Source organism: Monodelphis domestica, chromosome 8 (genome assembly GCF_027887165.1).
Source record: "Monodelphis domestica isolate mMonDom1 chromosome 8, mMonDom1.pri, whole genome shotgun sequence".
In the NCBI taxonomy this organism is placed as follows: Eukaryota; Metazoa; Chordata; class Mammalia; order Didelphimorphia; family Didelphidae; genus Monodelphis; species Monodelphis domestica.
The window spans coordinates 167,186,985-167,212,792 of NC_077234.1; the positions used below are offsets into that span (position 1 = coordinate 167,186,985).

The window sequence follows — 25,808 nt, forward strand, 5'->3', positions numbered from 1 at the left end:
GTTTTTCCTTTTGTGAGTTACTTGACCTTTTTTGTGATTAATTTAACCTTTACAGGTACTTAACACCTTTTTGTATTAGATCTAAAAATAGACCTAGCTTAAGGTTCCAGCTTCAATATAAGGTATGAGTTAAGTACCTTCATTGTTCAATCAGGAGTTTACAACTATATCTTCCCCTAAAGTATGTCTAATTAGGGTGGAATAATTTTAAATGTTCCCAATACATTCCTGATTCTTGTTAGACCAAGTATCTCCATTGTTACAATAAGGGAATGGCTAAATAAAATTTTCTAAAGTATAGTCTGAGTAGGTTTTAAGATTCACAGTATGTTCTAGGAAAAGAGAGAAGGGAAAGGAGAAAATTGTCTCATATTAGAGGTATGCAAGGAAGAGTTTTTACAATGGTAGGAATTAAGGGGGAAGGGTAAATAATGCTTGAACCTTACTCTTGTCTGAATTGCTTTCATGAGGAGAGAGTTGGCATAGAAATGTATCTCATCCAAAAAGGAAGTGGGAAGCAAACAGCTCATCAGTTTAAACTTGTTCTCCATCTATGTAGATGAGTCAGTACAGTAGATAAAGTGAGTGACTTGGAGTTATCTTTCTGAATTCAAATCTGGCCTCAGACAGTTAATAGCTGTGTGACCCTGGGCAAGTGACTTATCTTCAGCTTTAGTTTCCTCAGCTATAAAATAGAGATAATTATAGAAGCTACCTCTTAGTATTTCTGTGAGGTTCAAATGAAATAATATTTTTAAAGTATTTATGTAAATGATTATTCCTTTTCAACTGCATTTTCCATTCTCCCCTCTATATCTCTTTCAGGGAAAAATACAAAAATTACTGGTTGGCTTTTAACGTCTTTTATAAATTTGTCCCCTCCTACTTTTCAAGTCTTCTTTTATCTTATTCCGACACTAGCATGCAGTGCTTCTCAATCCTTTTGTTCCTCAAAGAAGATATTTCATTTCCCAAGTCTGCACATTTCAACTGGTTTTTCTCCATGTCTAAAATCCCCCCTCACACCTCTGCCTCTTTGCTTCCTTCAAGTCTCAGCTAAAATCCCACCATCTGCAAGGAATAAGCCTCTTCCAGTATTCCTTAATATGAGTGTCTTGCTCAAGAACAACCTCAATTTATCTATCCTGTTTTCATCTTGTTTGTACATAGCACTTTACACGTTGTCCCCACCCATTAGATGTACGTTTCTTGAGAGCAGGAATAATTTTGTTTTGACTTTCCTTGGACCCTTCCTGGAGAGCCTGGCACATAGTAAGCACTTCACAAATGCCTGCTGACTTATTTCCCATTCTGAAGCCTTAAGCACAACAGATATGAGTGGAATGAGGCTCTCCATTAACTATATAATTGAAAAATGAATTGGGTTATTTTTGTTCTAGTCGAAGTTGAAAACTACATAGAGATACTAGGAAAGGCAATAATCCTCAATATGAGGGTTGAATTTGATGGCCTCTGGGTTTTCTATCAGTTCTGTATCTACAATACTGTGATCTGAGATGCGTTCACGTATAACTTCTATGGTAGTCAGTATGAACCACAAGTTAGAACCCTGGATCTGCAGTTAGAGGAACAGGGTTCAGAACAGCTGTCTTTTGTAAGGTCCAAGGAGACCTTGAGGGGAGTTCTTCATCTTTCAGGGCTTCAGTTTTCTCTTTTCTAAAATCAGGTGTTAGGACTAAAAGACCTTTGAGGTCCCATTCCCCTTCTCAGTCTATAAACATAGGTTCCCCACAAGAATCTTGAGAGATAAGGGTTATTATTCTTATTTATATGGTGTGAAGAAAACTGGAAGAAACAGGTTCATGATTTGACCAGTGTCACAAAGATAGTAAGAGTCTAAGGGAGAATTTACTTTTCTGTCCCCTCCCTTTTTGTTCCCTTCTTCTTTTTTTTTTTTTGGTGTGTGTCTATTAAGTTCCCTCCCCCTCTTCCCTCCTTTTTTGTACTCCCTGCTCCACCCCCCCAAAGGGAGAATTGGAACTCAGGTCTTCCTCACTCCAGCTTCAGTATGCTATCCAGCTAATATCTCCCCCCTCATAAACTCTAAAGAAAGAGAGAATTTAGAAGAAAAAGGGGGTTTTAAATATTATGTCATAAGTAATAAAATTTTCTCTTTTCTATTTCTCTTTAGGTTTTGGTTCTATTTATGTAATTCACTTTAAATTTAAGGAGGCAATAGCTCTGTCATTTTGTTATTATGGAAAACTGATTGCAAAGGAAGCCTAGTGCCACATTGGGTTCAGAAGATTAAATGACGTCCTAAAATCTACTTATGAAAATTAAGTATATAGAATATCCCATGGGAAAGAGAATAACAGAGTAAAATAATATTTACAAATGAGTGGAATAGAAGCAACTCCAGGCAAAGGAAGCATCAAGACACTCAAAAAGGCACATTTTTCTATGGATAGTCAGGCATTTTAGTTTAGTGCCTACCTATCTTGGCTAAAAGTATTCCACAAAATTAAATAAATGCATCCACCTAAGACAATTTTATGTTAAGAAACTAATAATTGGGGGCAGCTGGGTATCTCAGTGGATTGAAGGTTCAAATCTGGCCTCAGACACTTCCCATCTGTATGATCCTGGGTAAGTCACTTAATCCCCATTGCTTAGCCCTTACTGCTCTTCTGCCTTGGGACCAATACACAGTATATAGACTCTAAGGAAGAAGGTAAGGGTTTAAAAAAAGAAATTAACAATCATAACCACAATTTTAACTTTTCTACACAGTGATTAAAGTCAAAGGTTTTCTTAAAATGAATCTTCCCCAAATGATTATATTTGCATTGTTTAGTTAAAGTTTATAAATTAATCTAAAAAAGATCTCTTATGCTGATTAAATCAAGACAAACTCCCTTACATTGATAACATTTAAATTGAGATATGGAAAATAATGAAAGCTGGAGAACTATGTCTTTCTGGCTTTATCCCATTGCTTTCCTACAACTATAAACTACAATTAAAATAACAGAAAAGCAATACCATTAAAAATACCCTTTTTTCTTTAGCAGAAATATTTTCCATTTCACAGGCATAGAATATTTACTTTTCAATTTTAACATGATCAAGACCAATAAATGCATAGTAAGCACCTTTATATGCCAGGCACTCTGCTATGCCCAAGGTATTCAAATACAGAAGTCAGAATTTTCTTGCCATCAAGGAGTTTATATTCTAGAAGTAATACAAAAAAAAGACGGTAAAGAAGTCATTAGTATTTTATTTTGGAGGTTATCACTGTTCTTGCAGATGAATTGCCTTCTTAGTATCCTTAACCTAAGTTACCCTTTAATGCATCTTGCCTTCCCCAAGCACTGACTGCTGGACAAAGAAAGAGTGACATGCAAACTTGAGTGCTGCCTGATAAACCCTCTCTGGATTAAAAATTGGCCATTATTTATAGTAATTTGCAGACCTGAAGTTGATAGGTTCTTAACCCCTTCTGTTGGTAGCACTGATCTCATAACATCCCAATAAATTATCTTTAATTATGAATGATGGCCATTTTTAATATTTTTATAATTTTAAACACTTTATGTAATATTTAGTAAACCCCAAGTGATTGTACATTATCATATATACCAGCAAGGCTAAATTGGTGACTTTTCTAGGCAATTAATATTTATAGGCTATTATGATGGCCAATTTCCTTGTGCTTGATCACACAGCTTCTCAGTTAATGTGAATCTTCCATTAAGTGAGCCAAATTTTTCAGAAGATAGAGAATTTGAATTATTAGAGGGGAAGGATTTGTTAACACATTAGTATTTAAGTCTGACCCCCCCCCCCAATATATCTAACTTGAATCAAATGATTTGGTCCTAAGTCTAGAGATAGCTTCTGAATGAAAGACTATCTGAACTTGCAACATTGAAATATACATTAATATAACATTCTCAGTTTGGATTGGTGCTGAGAAAAGCTATAAAGTTGAAAAAGAAATTAGAAACTCTTTAAGGAAAGACAGGGACTTAAGCTATTTTACTTAGGGAAGAGAAAGAAGAAGATGAAAGTAGTGATTTTTAAAATTCTATTTGATTCTATAGAAAGGGTAGTAATATGCAATTCATTACTTCAACTCAAGATAGAAGAGAAACTGATTTGAAAAGAAGCATGATAAAGAAAATTTATATATAAGAAAGATTACTGAGCTAGAGTAACTTAGTGGCAACAGGAAGCCTCCAAGAAGGTTTAGGGGAAATGACTTCTTCAAAGGGCTGTGAGGACCGGCTCTAGTCAGGGTGACCTAAAAGAGAACCATCTGAATGAGAAACCCTCCTATTTCCTTTACCCTACTGGGGGCTTTTCTTCTGTTTCAAGATAAATGAAACCTATTCCCAGGTGGTGAGTGAGAATAAATGGGGTGGGGTGCTATCTACATTTTCCCCACTCAATCAATTTAAGTCGTATATAAGGAAGAATTTTCTAATATATATCTCTATGTATCTTAGTATTTATTTATCTTTTATGCATTTCTTTATTCTGTGCCTGAGTCTCCCAGCAGCCTAATCCCATCAATAATCAGCTTTGACTTGCTCCATTTCTGAACTGGGACAATTAGCTATTCTTCAGGCAGCTTGGTTTCTCCACTATTCCCTAACCCCTCTTTTGGTCTCCACACCTGATTGGCTTTAGCCCTACTGAAGCTCAGAAATAAATTTTTAAAAAACCTCAAGTAACCCACCAGCCAAGGATTACCGGTATATCCTCTCAAGTTGTTTAAAGTAATTCCTTACCTGAAGTTCTTCCTGGGAAATCTTTAAAAATAACCAAAATCTGGTGAACTATGAACTGATACAACCATTCTGAAGAGAAATTTGGAATCAATGTCCCAAGGGCCATAAAACTAGGCATAGCCTTTAACTCAGTAATACCACCACTGGGTCTGTATTTCAAACAGATCAGAGATAGGGGCAAGGACTTGTACAAAATTATTTTTAGCAGTTCTTTTTGTAGTTGCAAAGAATTGCACTGAAGGGGTGTCCATCAATTGGGGAATGGCTGAACAAGCTGTGGCATAAGGTTGCAATGGAAAAATATTGCTCCGTAAGAAATTATGAACAGACTGAGTTCAGAAAACCCTGGAAAGATATATATGAATGGATGCAAAGAGAACTGAGCAGAACGAGGAGAGCAGGGTATACAGAAACGGAACTACTGTATGATGATCAACTCTGAAGGCTGTGAAGGAACAAGATTCTAAGATATTACAAGGGACAAAAAAAAAAACAAACAAACAATGCTATAAATAGCCAAAGAAATATGTTGGAACCTAACTGCAGATCAAAGCAGGCCATCCTTCACTTTATTTCCTTCTTGAGGCTTGTAACAGTTAAAATTTAGGGGAGACAGGGAGACTGAGGCATCTGAGGCAGAAATTAGTTTCTCTCTGCAAGGAGTATTATGTTTTTTAGAGGTTTATTGAAGATTAAGGATTAAAGAAAATACAGGATAAGAAACACGTGTCCAGGCCATAGAGTGGCCTAGACACAATCTCACCTACATTATGAAAAAAAAGCCATGCCTGCCCCAAAACAGAAGTCCAAGCCCCCAGAGAGAGCCTTTGGATCAGCTTAAATACCTTCTTGATCTCGGCCCAGGTGAGATTACAAGGCATTCTGGGGAAGTGGAGCAAAGGCTTGTGGGGATTGTAGTCCTGTATTCGAGTCTATTTTTTACATTTTCCCATTTGATCGTTTGAAAAAAATTAATTTTTTTCCAAAGGATCATGAAAACATAATCAATTTAAAGATTACAATAATTTGAGGATAAGAGAAACAAAAGAATAAAACCAATAATTGCTGAATGCATTGACAAAAAGCCTGTTAAGGGGAAGTCCCCTTTGGCATGAAAGTATACATACAAATAAATATTCAATCAACCACACCCAAAGTTCAATTTTGTGCAACTTGTGGTCTGGAGGCTTCTTCATGGTGGCTTCTCCAACAGTTCAGTTCTGGATTCAGAGAGGTAGAATCTTCTTTACCTAAAATTCTTCTCAAAATGGATTTAAACTTTGCAATTTAAATAATGATTTTTTTTTACATTCCCCCCGTTAAGAGGGTGATTTAAAAAAAAAAAAAGGATCACTTAGGGATGCATGGCTGAGGTATGAGGTATATGAATCAATTGGCAAGAGATATTGAAAAGACATCAGAAAAATCAAAAAGAAAAGAAAAATTTTTGGATGAAAATATAGACTATCAAAGTCTTATGTGTAAAAATTCCAAGTAGAAGAAAAATAAATCTATAACAGGTCCTTCAGTCAGGGCCCAATCAAAATGATCTAAGCAATGATGCATTTACCTAGTCAATAGCCAGGACTACAGAAAGGTACCACATTATGGAAGGCAGAAAAGGGAACCAGATCATAGGAGCCAAGTAGGAGCCAAGTTTGGGGATACTCGTCTGTGAGTATCTTCAGAGTGAGTGTGGACACAAGAAAGCCTATGTCTAGCAATGATAAACATAGTAACCTTGAGTCTTTACACTAGGTTCAAGACCTTTGTATTGGCCTAGAAGTGCATCAATCCATCCTGGATTGGCCTTTCTTTGGCCCTGTGCAATGGCTCTTGTGTGTATATCTTGTCCTGAAATCAGACAGAATCATTAAGCAAAGTCCCATAATTTATTAAATAATTAGTGGCATCATTTTTATAGTCACAAGCTTTTAGGGCACGCATTAGCAAATGTATTTCAAACTTGTAGCATTCTGGTGCAAGTAAAATAGTGAGCTGAAGAGCATAAATAAAGGGGTGCTCCTTTTTTGGAGGCTTTTAGGGATACAAATGCCCTGAGAATAACTGCCCAACTTCTATTCACATATTTAGAAATGCAGGAAGGTTGGGGGTTATAAAATGAATTTCACTTCAGCTAATGGGCCTTAGGGCAGGCAAAAATAACCAGATTGTTAAAAAGAATTCCAAAAATCATATTTAAAAAACCCTTAGAATCAAGTCATTTGAGGTATTTAGCACATTAAAATTTCCAAGGTTGTTAATACAATTATAACCAGTCCATCTATCCTCAGCAAAATAGAAAAAAAGCTGTTTTCTTCATATATGGGCTTATTCACAATAATATTTGTTCAGCACAGTTCTAGGGGAAAAACAACAGAATTTTTAAACTAAGTACATTCAAAATAAATTCAATCAACCTTCAGTTCAAGCAGAATAATATTGAATCCAGTAATATATGAACTTAAAATCACAAAGTTAAACCATAACAAAAAATGCAATAAGATACAGAGATTTTTATAAACCATTGGAGTCTGAAATGCCTTAAATATAGCCTTTAGTCTCTTCAAAGTTCCTTAGGTGTGCTTATCCATTTAAATGTCTTTTGTCCGAAGGCAGAGTAGTAAGAGCTATGGATCTGCTCGGAGCCCCACAGCTGGGGAGAATCTGAGGCCAGATTTTAACCCAGGACCATGCTCTCAGTTCCCTGAGCCACCCGTGTGCAAATTCAAAGTTGAATTTTGGGGCTGAATGTTTCTTCTGGCACACAGGTGAAATCAATGAAATTACCAGAACAGTCAAAAGGAATCCTTTTAAACCCATTGCTTTTTAAGTTTCCTCATTCTTTTGATTATTTAGAAATCACAGCTTAAATATTAAATCAACATGAATGATGTAAACTGTCACTGAAAACAATATTTATACAAAAAGCTTACTCTGTCTTAAAGGGCATTCATTCATTCCTAGAAGCATGCTACTCTAAGTATCTGAGACTCAATTTTCATTCAGTTTCAGTATTTCATTCTGATTATTCTTCTCATAAATATTCACGACCAACAAGGCAAAACATAATTTTATAATGGACAGAAGATATTTAAAACTATCCTGCAGCACTGAACAGCAAGTGTTTTTCACAAACTTACATTATCCTAAATCATCAAAAGGGTTATCTTTTTAGCATTACTAAAACTAAAAAAGTATCTTTGTGTCTTAATGGTTTTCCTATGCTGTATTAAAGCCAAAGTGAGACATTAACTTCTTTTTTACCTACCCTTGGAAAAGTTGTAAATCTGTCCAATTCTTCTACAAAGCAGAACATTTGTAAACTGATCGCTGACATCACAATTAAGAGGCTGGCAGTAAACACAACCAAACTCCCAAGTTTCTTCCCAGGACCAAATATCTTATACACAAAGTCTTCTAAAGCAGGAGAAATCTTAATTAGACGAACTACTCGAAGAACCTGAAAAAAAAAACAGAGGGAAAAAACATATTAATTATGCTATTTATGAGCAAGTTGATTTCAATATTTATAAGAAAATTAAACTTTGTCTAGCTCTTTAACAAAATAGCATTTTCCCACTAAAGAACCTGCATGACAGAAATAATGCTGAGAGTGCAGTTAGCATATGTATTATTAAAATCAGTTCCATTTTTCTCAAAAGTCAAAATTGGAAAGGATTCAATTCTTTGACAATATGTTTTTTTATAAAATAAGTCTTCTTAACTACATAAAATATCTATATTAAAGAAATAATTAAAAAATGTTAAAAAGCAACTAAGATTAAAAACAAACAACAACAACCAATGATCAAGGAATCCATACTTAGCCAATCATTCAAGAAAATGTATTCAGTTCAGAACATATTGATCAATGATGTCCCAAGCATTGTTAGGAACAATATGAATGAAGAAATAAACATATAATATCATTCTTGCCCTCAAAGAATTTGCAATACAATTAGGGAGAAAAAAACTAACTTGAAATAATTTTATAACAGTTCAAAACAATACATACTTAGGTGGAAAGATCTATAGTAGAGGGCTAGGAATAACAATGAATGGTATAGGAATCCAGGATGGGAAGATACCAAGAATCTTTAGTTACAGGGGAAGGTTTTTTAGAAAGGATTTCAGGATGATAGGGGAATGATGGACAAATCTGCATGGCTGATAGGAGTGTATAAGCATCCATAATGGCAGAAATGACAGGAGTATTCTAGGATATGTTAGGTATTATCATGAAAAAACTATTGTATACCCTACAATATGGTTAAAATATCAGGATATGAGCTAGAAAGAAATTCAGAGAACTTTTAAGGCAAATTCCACCTCTGCCTTTACTCTCCAAGCAAATTTGGGTAAGTCACTTAACCTCTACTTCCTTGTCTGTAAAATAAACTAGATATCCTCTAAGTTCCCTTCCTATTTTAAATCTGTGATCCTCTGAAATGTAGAAAATTCTTCTTTCATTAAGTGGAAATTAGCTTCCTTTTAACTTATACACAGTGATCACACTTATTAAGAATTCCCATTGTCAGGATAAGCTACTGATGAGAAAATCTAAACGCAACAACAATAAAAGACTGGGTTTTTAGTCATATTAAAGAGTAACAAGATGTTAACTATTCATGATTGATGAGATAACATGTCAGAGGGAACTAGAAATGCTCAATTTTTTTTTAAATTTCTGCTTTCTTTCATAGTAAGAGTGATGTTTGGATCAGTTACAGCAAACTGCTAATAGGAAGTAGATAACTAAGATAAATATATAGCGAGTAAGAAAGCCCTAGCTACTCTAGATAAGTTCAAGGCAATATTGCAGGATAGAGTAGCACTAGGTAATAGAAAGACTTCTGGTTCTAAAGTTAGAGCAACTGAGTTTGAATAACTGTTGAATTTAACTAGCAGAAAGAGCAAGTGACAATATGAATTAAAATATAGATCCTTCTATCTATTTACTAGCTGTGTGACGTTAGGTAATTAATTTAATTTCTCTAGGTTTCCTTATATGTAAAATGGAAGACTGGACAAGAAATTTGCTTTGCTCAGATAATTTCCAACTCTGTCCTAAAACTGTAGGGACTTGAACTCTTTGACTTTGTTCAGTTGTGTTCCATTATCAATCCTTCCAAAAAATAAATTGCTCCAAATGCCATATGAATCCACGTATTTCAAATAGAAAATCACCTGTGAGATTACATATTTTAAAGATAAAAGATAACCAATTTGCTAAAATGATAAAGGAAAATAATTCAGCATTAGAAAAATTATATGATTTCATGAAATATGATGTTTATTGGGGTGATTTTTCAAAGAGGAAACATTAATATCATCAACGTGCTGGACACAAATGATGTGACTCAGAAATGACAACACATGGTTTATTAAACTAAATAAAAGAATTTAAAAATTTTAAAGTACCAAATTAATTTTAAATCATCAAGTAAAAAAAATCCATGAATTTGTTGGGAGTAATTGGCTTTTGTCTACACATCTTCCATCTCTTAATTTAAAATATATATATACATGTATACCTAAGTCTTAATCATCTTGTCTCCTTGCTAAAAATCTTAGCACTTTCCTACTTCCAGTGGTGAACAGATGGTACACAAGTTATCTTCCTGACAACTTTTTTGTTAAGAAATATTTAGCTTTACATATGCCTGTAGATTAATAATCTGTATATTCTCTAACATAAATATGCCACTAACCAATTAAAAACTAATTGTGTCCAGTCTAGTTTTCACCAGCAGTATAAATATAAACTGTAGCTCAAACTTTGAAATTACATACTTTCCTTATCTATTTGTATTAAAATCGTAATTACAGGATGATCCAAATAATTTTGATTTTCTTCCCAGACACTGATAAAAATCATCCTACCAACATCTGTTAAATTCTCACAAACCAATATTTCATTGGCTTGGGTAGAAAATTACTTTATATACAAAAAATGAAACCAGTCACTAGTTTTAAGGACCGTTCTCAGTTGTATCAAAAGCAAACTATAATCCTTAAATTCCAGAAATATGAACACTGTATATAGAAATACATTTAGTATAACCATTCCCAAATAATATACTAATTAACACCATAATACAACCAAATTAGGTGATATATTCAAACTTATGAAACTTTTGGAATGAACTCAAATTTTATTTCTCCTAAAAGGTTTCTTGACAAAGTTAAAATAAAATCTAGAAAACTTAGAAATCATGACAAAGATTCTGAGATGAATGACGTATTTTGGCAAATTCTAACCATCTTTTCCTACTCACATCTTCATTTTCTTTATGTATCCAAATCCAGGGAAAAAAATTCTATTATCAAATATGAGTCCTTTTGAAAATTTTAGATCAAGCTTTCCAAGGCTCATTTTCTATCTTATTTTTTAGTTATTTATCTTGGTCCTGAAGAATGAATTGAAGTCCTCCAGTAGTAAAGTTTTATTGCCTATTTCCTCCTGTACCTCATTTAACTTTTCATTTAGGAATTGAGATATTATAACTTTTAGTGAATATATTGCTTTATTGTCCACCATACCTTTCATAAAAATGTAGTTTTCCCCCTTATCAAGTGTTAATTAGATCTATTTTTGTTTTTGCTTTATCTGAAATCATGATTGCTACCATTTTTTAAACTTAAGCTGAAACATGATAAATTCTGCTTTAGCTTCTTATCTTTCTCTGTGGTATCTCTCTGTATCAAGTGTTTCTTGTAAACAACATATTGTAGGATTCTGGTTTTTCATCCACTCTGAGATCTGTTTCTGTTTTATAGGTGAGTTCATTTTGTTCACATTCATAATTAAGATTTTACTGACTACATTTTCTCCATTTTACTTTCCCTTGTTTATCCTTCTCTCTCTCTTTTTTTACTTTATCCCTCTTCAAAAGTGTTTTGCTTTTGACCACCATCTAAATCTCTCTTCCCTTCTATTAGCAGACTTCTCCCTTATGTCCCCTTCTTCTACTTCCCTGTTGGGTAAGATACATTTCTATACCGAACTGAATGTGTATATCATTCTTTCCTTGAACTAATTCCTTTGAGAATAAGTTCAGGAGACTTTTGGGGGTGAAGCCAAGATGACAGAGTTAATCTCAGCAACTTTGTGCCACCATGAGAATCCTTTCTGACTAAGATTAAAATATTGTCACAAAACAAATACAGGAATGAATGAACCAACAATGAAACAGAGTGAAACAACTTTCAAGAAAAGAAAAACCCAAAAGGTATGCAGAGAACATCGGAGGCACTGTGGTGAAAGGAGAACAGACCTAGCAAGAAGTTGTAGCAAGGAGGGAAAAGCAAGCCAAGAGTGAGTCATCACCACCCCACACACACAGACCACATCTGCTGCCCCAGGTTTGGGAACCTATGTCCACATCAATACCCAGAACCTGAGACCATGCTTGAGCAAATAGAGGTACAATCCAACTCATACCTCTTGAAATTTTAAACCTGGAAAGAAATCTGGAGCCTGAACCCAGGGAAATCTTGTCCAAGCTTGGGACAAGGACTTAATTCACATTTTTGGGTGGATAATAGTACTAAGTACTGATCTTTTTGTCTAAGGCTCAGGGAGGAACTCCAAGACAGGACAATGAAGGAAGGGTGTGCCTGATTGGATCAAGTACACAGTGAAACCAAGAAATTAAGACTAAACCTGAGGCTAGAATTTGATCAGCCTCTGACCTGATCAAGATTAGTGAGATTAAAAAGCATGCACCTAAGCCTGAGGCAAGACTTTAAGCAATCAAAATCACCAGGGTCAACTGAATCATCAAGAAGAGGGGCTCTTAGAGCTCTAGCCCTCAGACCATCACATCATCTCCCCAAGCGTACTTATAATTAGATAGGAAATATGAGCAGACAACAAAAAAGCACCTAACTCTAAAGAATTTTTATGGAGACAAACAGTAAGGTACAGACATAGAAGGGAAGAGTAAAAGCAAAGGACATACATGCAAAGTCCAAAAAAAAATATGGATTGGACACAGATTCTGGGAGAACTCAAAAAGGACTTCAAAAACCAATTAAGAGGATGGAGGAAAAGTGGAAAAGAGAATTGAAAGTGAAGCAAGGAAAAATTAAAGTGATATAAGGAGAAATGAAAGTGATACAAGAGGAAATGAAAGTAATGCAAGAAGAAATGGGCCAGTTGAAAAAGGAGAACCAAAAACTGACAGAGAAAAATCAAGTCTTAAAAGTCAGAATTGACTATCTAGAAACTAATGATTTCAGGAGAAATCAAGAAACCATAAAGCAGAATCAAATTAATTTTTTTTAAAAAGAAGAAAATATGAAATATCTTATTGAAAAAACAACTGATCTAGAAAATAGATCTAGGAGAGACAATTTGAGAATACTTGGACTGCCTGAAATCCATAACCAAGAAAAAACTTGGATATCATCTTACAAGAAATGATCAAAGATAATAATTGCCCAGGAATCCTTGAACAAGACAATAAAATTAAATTTAAAGAATCAACAGACCACCTATAGAAAAAAATCATCAAATAACAACTTCCAGGAATATAATAGCTACATTCAAGAACCACCAAGCCAAGGGAAATAATATTTCAAGTAGCCAGAAAGAAACTATTAAAATACAATGCAGCTACAGTCAGGATCACTCAGGACCTAGCAGCTTCTACATTAAAGGATAGACAGGCATGGGATAGGATATTGAGGAAGGCAAAATATTTGATTTTACAACCCAGCATTACCTACCCAGCAAAACAGTATATTCTTTCACAGGAAAAAAATGGACATTCAATTAGAAGATTTCCAAGTGTTCCTGAAGAATAAGCTAGAACTAAACAAAAATTTTGAAGTCCAAATATAAGACACAAGAGAAGTCCAAAACATTTAATAAAAAAGAGAAAATTTAAGGGACTTATTAATGTCAAAATGTTTATAGGTCCACATAGATGATTTCTGTAATTCTAAAAAAAATGCTCTTAATATTAGAGAAAATAGAAAGAAGTTACTCAGAAAGAGAGTGGAGAAGTAAGCTGATTATGATGATATGATGTCTATGTAAATGTGATGATATGGAACAATATATATATATGCATGATATGATATGTATGTATATGAATGATATATAAAAATCAATTAAGGGATGAAAGAAAAGGTTTCCCTGAGAGAAAAAGGAAGAGGAAGAGAGAGATAGAATGGGGTAAATTATATAACATAAATAAGCATGAAAAATCATTATAGAGAGGGGAGGATAAGGGTGGTGACAGGCAAAGCTTAAACTTTATTCTCATTTTAACGGACTCAGAGGGGATAAAACAAATATACTCAGTGGGGTATAGAATTTAATCTTACCCAACAGAGAAGTAGAAGGAGAATAAGACAAGGGAAAAGGTAGGTAATAGGAGGGAGGTAGAAGGGTGGGGTGATGTGAATTTTAGATTTACTCCACCCTGATTAGTCTTTAGAATTTTAGCAACCAGGAATGTATACATCCTCATTTAAGGATTAAGTATGGAGGAGGAAGGTCTATGACCCTTTTGTGTTAGCAAGTGACAAATCAGAAACAACTGACTGACCCTCTGGGCTGTCCAAAGCTAAGTTTAAGCCACCATTGGTACATGTAAGACACAGGAAATGATGTAAAGAACTGCTTTTATATTTTGCATCACTTCCTGTGAGAGGGAGGGAGCTTGGAGGTAGTTGGAGGCTGGAGAGTGAGATGATCAGGAGCTTCCCTGAGATGATCACGTGGTGAGTATTAAGGCTGACTTCCCATTTTCTTGACCTTTCTGGGGGCACCAGTCTCCAAGGAGGCCCCTCATCTTGGAGGAGTCCTCAGTGGCTGGAAGCTGAGCTAGATTTAATCTTCTGGGAAGGCCCCTTGGCTGAGGCCTCTGAACTCCCCCGGCTCAGACCAGGCAGGTGCAAATCTCCTTCCCCTTTCCCTCTCTCTCCCTTATTATTAATTTCTTCCCTCTATTGTAAATAAACCACCATAAAATTCCATTCTGACTTGACTTTTTCATTGGGATTTCGAATTTAAATCCCTGGTGTCCAACTAAAAATATATTCAGTCTCAACCCTAAAATTTACTCTTAACAGTGACAAAAAGCAAATCACTGAAGGAGGAACAGAGAAAAAAGGAATAGAGCAGGATTTAACTGGGATAATATGATGGGGGGCAATTCAGTATTAGTAATCATAACACTGAGAGTGCATGGGATGAATTCACCCATTAAACAGAAGTAGATAGCAGAGTAGATTAAAACCAGAATCCTACTATATGTTGTTATAAGAAACACATCTGAGGTAGGGTGATACCCAAAGATTCAAGGTAAAAAACTGGAGCCAAATTTATTATGTGTCATCTAAAGTAAAACAAAATCAGCAGAAACAATCATGATACCAGACAAAGATAAAGTAGAAATTTATCTGATTAAAAGAGATGGGGAAAGAAATTACATTCTGTTAAAGGGAAATATAAATAATGAAGTAATATCACTATTAAACATTTATGGACCAAATGGCATAGCATCTAGATTTCTAAAGGAAAAATTAAAGGAGCTCAAGGAGGAAATAGATAGTAAGACTATATTAGTGGGGGATCTCAACCTTCCTCTTTCAGAACTAGATAAATCAAACCAAAAATAAATGAGAAAGAAGTAAGGGAAGTGAGTGAAATGCTGAAAAATAGAGTTAATAGTTATCTGGAGAAAACTGACTGAACAGGGATAAAAAGGAATATATCTTCTTCTCATCAGTATCTGGTACATATACAAAGATCAACCATATACTAGGGCATAGAAATATTTCAAACAAATGCAGAAAAGCAGAAATAATAAATGCAACTTTTACAGATCACAATGTATATATAAGGATCCATGGAAAGGCAAATTTAAAATTGATTAGAAACTAAATAATCTAATTCTTCAAACTGGTGGGTCAAGAAGGAAATCATAGGAATAATTACTGAAATCATTAAAGAGCATGACAATGAGGAGACAACATATTAAAACCTATGGGATACAGCAAAAGCAGTACTCAGGGGAAATTTTATATCGCTGAGTGTCTATAGCAACAGAATAGAGAGGAAAAAATGTGAAGGATGAGGGTATAGCAGTACCAGATCTTAAACTATACTAAAATCAGTGGTCATCAGAACAATATGGTACTGGCTAAGAGACAGAAGGAGAGATCAATGGAATATATTAGGGGTAAATGACGTCAGCAACCTAGTGTTCGATAAACCCAAAGATCCCACCTTCGGGGACAAGAACTCTCTATTTGATAAATAACTGCTCGTAAAATTGGAAAACAGTATGGGAAAAGTTATATTTAGATCAACATCTTATACCCTATACCAAGATAAATTCAAAATGAGTAAATGACTTAAATATAAAGAATTAAATCATAAATAATTTAGGTAAACATAGAATAGTATATCTGTTATATCTGTGGGAAAGGAAGGAATTTAAGACTAAGCAAGAGATAGAGAACATTGTAAATTGTAAAATGAATGATTTGAATTATATCAAATGAAAAGGGCCATGTACAAATAAAACCAATGCAACCAAAATTATAAGGAAAGGAACAAGCTAGGAGAAAAATTTTATAACAAAACTCTGTGACAAAGGTTTAACTTCTCAAATATATAAGGAACTAAGTCAAATTTACAAAAAATCAAGCCATTCCCTAATCAATAAATGGTAAAGGGAAATGAATAGGTATTTTTCACATGATGAAATCAAAACTATCAGTAAGCACATGAAAAAGTGTTCTAAATACCTCCTAATTAGAGAAATGCAAATTAAATCAACTCTGAGGTACCAAGTTACACTGGTACTGGTACACAGATTCGTCAATATGGTGGCAAAGGAAAGGGATAAATATTGGAGTGAAGTTGGCAAAATTGGGACACTAATACCCTGCTGGTAGAGTTATGAATTGGTCTAACCATTCTGGAGGGAAAGTTGGAATATGCGCAAAGGGTTTTAAAAGACTGCCTGCCCTTTGAACCAGCCATACCACTGCTGGGTTTGTACCCCAAACAGATAATAGGGAAAAAATACTTGTACAAACATATTTATAGCTGTGTTCTTTGTGGTGGCAAAAAATTGGAAAATAACAGGGTATTCATTGATTGGGGAAACTCTGAACAAATTATGGTATCTGATGGTGATGGAATATTATTGTTCTAAAAGGAATAATGAATGGGAGGAATCCCATGTGAATTGGAACGACCTTCAGGAATTGATACAGAGTGAAAAAAACAGAATAAGGAAAATGTTGTCCACAGAGATTGATACACTGTGACACAATCAAATGTAATAGACTTTTCTACTAGCAGCAATGGAATGAAGTAGGACGTTCTAGAGGAGTTTTCATTTTGGGATTTTTTTCAGGAAGTCACTTGTGAATTCTTCCAATTTCTATTTGCTCCTTATTTAAGAATATTAGAGCAGTTTTCTTGATAATTTTTTGTAATATGATGTCCAGGATCTTTTTTTTTCATGGCTTTTAGTTAGTCCAATAATTCTTAAATTATCTCTCCTTAGCAGTGGAGCCAAGATGGCAGACAAGAAACCTAGACTCACCTGATCTCTACCAAATCACCTCCAAAAAAGTATTATATAGCACCTCAAAATTAATTTTGTAACACTATAATCCCTTACAATAGGGTGAAAATAAGGAAAAAACCAGAATATGTCAATAAGTAAAAGCCACAAAATCTTCTTAAGAAGCAGAATTGACTAAATGGAAAAAATGATATAGAAGAATTCTGTGAAGAGAAGAACACCTTAAAATGCAGAATTGACCACATGGGAAAAGAAGTAAAATAATTCAGTGAGGAAAAGAACTTTTTAAAAAGTAGAATTTTCCAAAATGTGTGAGAATTTAATACCAGCTTTCATTTCTTTTTCTTGTTACCCTAAAACCAGTCTTGGGGTGTAAAAAGGAAAGTTTCATATTGAATTTGAAAACCCACTTTCTAGTGAATTGGGTTTTAATTCAGCCTCTGCCTCCTGATTGGATTAAGAACAGGGACTGAGGTTTATCTGTATAAGAGGTTCCCATGGACACTTTGGAAAGATACCAGAAGTCTTATACTCCCCGGAATCCTAGAAGACACTTGCCCCTTGTCCCATGTGATTCCTGGTACTCAGAAGACCAACCTCTGATCTAGAATGAGGTCATCTATGCAATCATGGTTCCCAGGAAAAGTGATGTCACTGGGGTATAAGTTATGGATCAAGGATGATCCTCATGTCTTATAGGCCAACCACTGGGAATGAATGGTTGTGAGGTGTATAGTGAGCTTGGGTTAACTAGAAAAGAAGCTATGTGACTGGCCATGTATCTGTGTGCCTTCTTGTTCTCTGACCTATTTTTCACTATTTAATAAATAAATGTAAATTAATGTGCAGTCTCCAGAGAATTTTAATCTTTACAATGGAAAAGAAATAACAAAAACTCACCCAAGAGAAACACACTTTAAAATTAGAATTGGTCAAGTGGTAAATAATGATTCCATGAGACTTCAAGGAATAATCATGGAAAAGAAAAGAGCTTAAAAATCATCTTTCAAGAAATTATTAAGGAAAACTGCCCTGATAGTCTAGAATCAGAAGGTAAATTAAAAATGGAAGACTTCACTAATCACCTCCTGAATAAAGTCTCCAAAGGAAAACTCCAAAGGAAATAGCCAAATAGTACATTATATATAGTATATAGGTATGTACAAACATACCTATATACTAAAACTTACTCAGGCATTGGGGATCCTCTTACTTTCCAGTTCTTTGCCTCAACAAAAATAGCTGCTTTAAATATTTTATAGGCCCCTTTTTGTTTTTTATTTCTTTGTGATACAAACCTAGTAATGGTATTACTGGGCTAAAGAATATGTTCTTTTTTATTGCCAAATTTTTCTCCAAAATTTTGAAATTGGTTAACAACAGCACATTAGTGTTTAAGTTTTTTCACATCCCCTCCAAGGTTTGTTATTTTTATTTTCTGTCATAATAGCAAATTTGATGAGGGTAGTGTGATACCTCAGAGTTGTATCTCTATAATCAATAAACATTTAGAGCACTTTTGCATGACTATGGAGAACTTTAATTATTTTGTCAGAGAACTGCCTGTTCATATCCTTTGACCATTTATCAATAGGGGAATGACTTGTATTTTTAAAAATTCAACTCATTTCTCTATGTATGTCTGAGAGTATTTTTTAATATTGTATTATTATGATTATTGTGCCCTATTCTCCATCCCTTTCCCCTATTTAGTTTTTAATCACTATATCCCCCAATTTTTTCTCTTTCTATCAAATCAATCTTCCTTTTCTTTCCTGTTGGGTAAGGTGGATTTCCCAATTGATTGTGTATGATCTTTCTTCAGTATAAATACCCCTTATTCTATTTGAAACCCCTTTACCCATACATTCATTTTAAGGCAGGATGCCAGCAAGTCATGTAACTAAAGGACTGCATAGATACCTGGAGTCCTGACTTCCATAAGGGGCTGGTGGAAGACCCAATGTAACAAGTGATATGTCCAGAAGCCAGAATGTGGTACATGGACTGACATTAATCCTGGCCAATCAGACAAGCAGGAAGAGTAGCATCATTGGCCTTATAAGATAGGGGATAAAGCAGTAGAATGCTCTTTTGCATGGGAGTCTCTCTCTCCCTGGACTGTGTCCTAGCTAATACCAGTGAGACAGACCTTTCATGATGACTTTCCATGTTGTCTTAGCCTGGAAAACTGTTTTAACCCATCCTTCTTTTGATTTTTGTCACTCCAGAATGCATTTTGAGTAGCTATTTAAAAGTTGTTTGGAGTGGAATTTGAGAGAATTCAGGTGAATCTGTGCCTTTAATCTGCCATCTTGGCTGTGCTCCTCCAATCTTCTATATTTAAATTTTAAAAACCCAACAATTTCATATACACACCTAATTTTTGTCATTAGAGTAATATGGTGACTTGGTAGTTACCAATATTAGTCCAATAAATGAGGTTTTTATTTTGACTAATTTCTTTAAAATCTTTTTTTTAAATTAAGATAATTCATCCATAAGTGTCCCATGCTCCTTCACCTCTCCCTAACACAGAAGGTATCATCCAGGAGAAAGACATGTTCACATAAATTATTTCTTTCATGTTTCCTCCTTTCAGTTCATTCTCGGAAGAGAGCATTTATGATTTTTCTTCAGGAATTGAATCTGTAGCTATGTATGATATTTAATTGGTTCCTCTCATTCCACTGTTCATTATCCATACAGCTCTTTTTAACTTTTATTAAAATTAGCCTGATTAACATTTCTTATGGCACAGTAGTATTTTATCACAATTTAAAAATAAAATTAATTTAGTAATTTTCCAATTGATGGATATCCTCTCAATTTCCTAAGGTTTCAATTTCAATTTCAATCCTAACTCTGGATGAAATTTTGGAATAGTATAACTTAATTAAATTCAACATGTGATAATTGTGATGCTCATTGTGCTATGATATGAAGACAAAAAAAGTGCCCACTATATACTCAAAAAACTCATATTGAAATTGAGACGGATTAGAAGCAAAGTATCTGTTTGGACAATACAAAGGATGGCTCATGTTTAGGCAGCCATTAAACTTCACAGGGATATAAACATGGAAAGATGAAAAAAAAGTACAATTTAGTGTCCTTAGTGGGGCTGCAAAATATCTATGATGCTTACTGTGAAGAAAAAAAAAAGGTGACAGTTGATAAAAGTTGGTCTTTTAGCCAGGAAGACCTAGGTTCAACTCCTCCCATAACAGGTATGTAAACCTGGGCAAGTAATTTAATTGAAAAATGCTTTAGGTAATCCTCTAAGAAATGGGTTCTTAACCTGGTGTCAATGAGCTTCTTTTAAAAGTTAGTTTAATTATTATATTGAAATAACTTGTTTCTTTTGTAATCTTAGTTTTGATGTAGCTTGTTTGTATGCATTCATTTGCTTGCTGTCTCTCCATCTGACCGTGAATTCCTTGAAGGCAGAGCCTCTTACCTCTTTTTGTCTTCCCAGTTCTTAGCACAATGCCTGGCACATGGCAGGACTTTAATACACGTTTATAGACTGGTGTCTGAAAACATTATTCTTAGAAAGGGTCTATAGCCTTCCTTCACTAGATTGCCAAAGAAGTCCATGGAACCATGCCTCAGGAAGCTTATTGGGAAAACCTCATGACCCAACAGGATGCCATTGGTCTTGTAATCTACATGCTCAGCATCTTCTGTCCTTTTGACTGGAACCATGAACTCCCAAACTTCCATTTAAAGAGAGACCCCATTTCACAATGCCTCCTCTTTTCCCACTGGGCTACACTACCTTTGGACTTCTCTGACTTTTCTATCAAGACCCTACATTGGGTACTTCTTTGTCCCACACAATTTTCAGCTTCCTTGCTATCCTTCCCACCAGATTGTAATCTCCTTGATGTCAAAAAACAACTTTCTTAGTTGTCTTTGAATTCCCTTATTGGTATCACTGTATTTGCCACATTGCCTGGCACAAAAAAGACACTTATTAAATATGTATTTATTGGCTGACTGAAGAAAAGGCGAAGAAACTCTGCTCTAAGACTATAGTTTCAGAGAAGGTGCTGAACTGCAATGACAGAGGAAAATTTTTATCCCTAGTTTGACATACACTAAAATGTCACAAGTGCTATTAAAAAGTTTTTGAATCTAGATAATTCTTAATTATTTCACTAAGAAAAAAGGAAAATGATCTTTTGCAGAGTAATAAATATGCTTAACCACCTAACCATAACCTACATTAAAATTACAAAATTATCATTCTAAAGGTCAGCAAAATATTAAAATGCCAAAACTTCACTTACTGTAACCTCACAAACCAAAGATATTGAGACAATAGATGTGATTGTAGACTAATATTACTGTGAAAATGGGCAATAAATGGAATTAATTTTGAAATATGCATCTGTCTTTGCCATCAAAGGCCAAAGTAACAAATCTGATGGAATATTGGCTTGGGAAAAGCATTCCTTTCTCAATTACTCCTCATATCAACATTGCTCAACATTTATTCCAACCTACCACCACTATGTGTCCCCATGTATCCATTCTTTTTCAAAATTGTGAGTGATAGAACAATATATATCCTGATATATTTGTGGAAACGAAAAAAATGCAAACTAATTGTTCAATTCATTAGATACCAAGGTGGTAGGGGAAACAGGAATTTAGTGAATGATGACTTCTTAAGCCACCTAAAGCTTTAAGTTAGAAATATAATCACATATTTTTAATGAAGCTATCAAATTTCAAAGTTTGTATTTAGCTGATGTAAGAGAGGAAAGCAGATCCACCTTTTAGCTCCATTCCATCTCTATCACACTCTGGTCCTGAATTAAGCAGTTAGGGACGCCATTTCTCTCCCTCCATTACACTGATTAAATTTATTATTAAATAATGCAAAAGCAGCATGGCACAATGAAGGAGAGACTTGGATCCAGCCAGAGTCAGAAAGTCTAGACTTTAAGTCCAGCCTCTGCCACACATTCAGGCTGTGACACTAAACAAGCCATTTGACCTTTGTTGTATGCATGTGAGTATATACGCATGAATACATAAATACATAAAAACACTCTATACTGTATTTAGACTATAATCTTCCCATAAATGAAAAATAAAGATTCCTGATAAATTTATAAATTAATTCCTTATAAATTAAGATTGTTTCTATCCTTTCCAAGACAACTTCTTGGCAATTTTTAGTGATGACATCCTAACTATATTCTTTTTCTAAATTCTTTAAAGCTTTTCTCCCCAAATCTAGGGTGCATGTCACATTGTTCTTTGTTTTTCTTTCTTTCTGTAACATTTAGGTATTTTCTTTCCCCCAATTTCCATAAGGTCATTATCATTTCTACTTGAGGAATGAATTCTTCCTTGCCCATGAGAGTAATGTCTAGAAGTATAATTCCACTGACTGGTTCCTTCATCTCTTATTTGATTCATTTACCATAAAGGGAAATTGATATTTTGCTGCACTGCCTTACATAGATGACTGGTCCAATCATTCAATTAATCAGTCAAAAAGCATTTCATAAGCCCCAACTACGTGACATATAGTGTGCTGAGCACTGGGGAACTGCAGCCTCAGGAGATGACTAAATAATTTCCCCAATAAATTCCCCTATTATTAAGCTTCTATGATACATCTGTGGTCCATTTCCATAAGTGCACCTATTTACTCCCTCTGTTTTGGTTATCTGTAATATAATCACACAATGATTTTTTTTTTAATTTGGCTTCATTGATGTTCCCCTAAATTCTCTCCATTATGCTTTCTCCCTCTGGAGTTACTTATGTGAATATATCTTCTATTATCTATCTATCTATCTATCTATCTATCTATCTATCTATCTATCTCTTTTTGTCTCTGTCTGTCTCCACTTAAACCCATATTTATCAGAGATAGAGAATGCTGCTCTTTTTCATTATATTATGACTTTATATATTTAATTTATTTATTTATTACACTAGATGCAAGATATAGGCGTAAATTCTCTTAGAAATTTAAAGGGTCCTGATTTGTCTTAATTAATATTTAATGATAATACATTAAACATAATTAATAATAATTCATAGAAGTGGAAAATATATTACATTTAATAATAATATTCTAGATGCCTCTTCCTATAATTCAAAATGGATAAAATTTTAGTAATTAATAAGGATCAAAAATAACTAACAGTTAATATTATTTAGGAACTGAGTTTAATTTTTCTTCATTTTCCTTCCTACAGATTCTAAAAGCAGATTTTCCTTGAAAATTGAATTAAATGCTATTATATAGCAGAATAATACACTAATAAATATTTAAAAGTCAGATGGTCAGTAGAAAATAGAATATGATTTACTATTTTTATTTTGAAATTATGAAGAGATTATCCTGAAAAGAACTGAACCCAAATCTGTTTTTCAAAAATCTTAAATTTGTCCCTTATTCACATCATTTGGCATACATATAACCATTGATACTTCTTTTTTAGGAGTTCATACAGAGAAGAAGCATCAAAACTCATGAGTAGGCCAAACCCAATTAAAATGTAATTGGGAGGGGAAGCTGGGAACTCAGTGATTGAAAGCCAGGAGGCTAAAGACAGGAGGTCCAAGGTTCAAATCTGGCCTCAGACACTTCCCAGTTGTGTGATCCTGAGTAAGTCACTTAACCCCCATTGCCCAGTCCTTACTGCTCTTCTGCCTTAGAACCAATCTATAGTATTGATTCTAAGATGGAAGGTAAGGACTTATAAAAAAATATATGTACATATATATATATGCATATTTATAAGCCCTTACCTTCCATCACACACATGTATATATATATATATATATTTATATATTTATATATATATATATGGAAATGTTTAACAAAATCATTAAAAATACAATAGAACATATTGAATGTTAACTGTTGTTTTCTAAGTTAATATGCAGCCCACATGGATGATTCCAATTGAGTGTGACAGCATTGTGGAGCATCACACCTATTACTATACTCTGCCCTCATACCAAATCTCCATTATTAATAGGATAAAAACATTAAATGAATGACTTCGACTTCATAATTGCTAAATACAGTGGTTTTTTGTTCTGCCTTCATTTTTGTCTCTTTTGAAGCATTTGCCAGTTGTTTTTTTTTTTAAAGCTTTTCCCAGCCATATACTTTCCCTTCTTTAGATTTTTGTGACAACATATTCTTTTGTTGACAACCCTTCCAACAGTCTGACTATTCTTTCTCAGGCTGTATATCTCCATATTCATCTATGCCATACCCATCAGGTGTGAGTATTCCTTAAGGCATGATCCTCAGGCTTCATCTTTTTTCTTTATCATTTGGTGGTCTTATCCACTCCATGTACTTAATGATCATCTCTAGGCAGATTATTTTTAGATAACAATACCTATCCTAATCTTTCCTGGGTTGCAGCCTTAAGACATCTAGTTTTTGGATATGTCTATTTGTCTGACCCTTAGACATCTGAACCAATATTACTAAATTAAACTTGTTATCTTTTCCCCAAAATTCTCCTTTATTACTTCTGAACTTCCCTTACTGTTAAGGGCACCAACATCTTCCCAGGCACCCAGGTTCATAACCTGAGATTCATCCTTAATTTCTCTCACTGTGATTTATCCCACCTATGCAATGTGTTATCAAATTCCTTCATGCGTACCATCATACTATCTTTCCTTTAAGCTCCCTTCTCTGTACTCAACTAGCCACCAAAGTAGTTTGGATTCCCATCATCCCTTTCCCCTACTTTTACAATAACATTCTCTTTTGTGTCCTTGACTTTAGTTTATCCTTACCACAACCAATCTTCCAGTAAAGCCTACTGCTTCCATATCACATCCATGATCATATATAAACTCCTTTGTTTGATATGTGTCTTTTTTATGGTTCTTTCCTACCACTCCTTTTGTCTATATTCTTCTCCATGTTTCTAGAATCTAGTTAAAATGGGGTATTTGCTGTTCCTCAAACAAGACACTCCATTTTTCATGTCTTCAGCCTTTGCATTGGATGTCCCTTCTTAGAATGTTCTCCTATCTCACTTCCAAAGCTTAATTTCCTTAGCTTCCTCTACGTCTAAGTTTAAATTTTAATGTTTACAGGATGCCTTTCCCAATTCCTCTTGTCCCCATGAGACTGACTTTTATCAATTTTATGTATGTATGTATGTATGTATGTATGTATGTATGTATGTATGTATGTGTGTGTGTATCCCTAGTTATCTACATGTTGTCTCCTTCATTAGAATCTGAGTTCCTCACAGAATAATATAATTGTCAGATCTTTGGGAAAGGAAAGATTTTAAGACAAAGCAAGAGTTAGAAAAAATTACAAAATGCAAAATAGATAATTTTGATTACATTAAATTGAAAAGTTTTTGTACAAACAAAACCAATGCAGTCAAAATTAGAAGAGAAGAGACAAATCGAGAAACAATTTTTATAACAAAAACCTTTGACAAAGGTCTAATCACTTAAATTTATA

The 25,808-nt window shown here is 34.3% G+C and overlaps 1 protein-coding gene across 1 annotated transcript in view; it reads right to left on the bottom strand.

Moving 5' to 3' along the window:
* NALCN (sodium leak channel, non-selective) overlaps positions 1-25,808 on the bottom strand; it is a 514,200-nt gene that overhangs the window by 206,555 nt on the left and 281,837 nt on the right. The window contains exon 13 of the mRNA XM_007501336.2: positions 8,032-8,223. Coding sequence (XP_007501398.1) covers positions 8,032-8,223 — 192 coding nt within the window. The remainder of the gene's footprint in view (positions 1-8,031; positions 8,224-25,808) is intronic.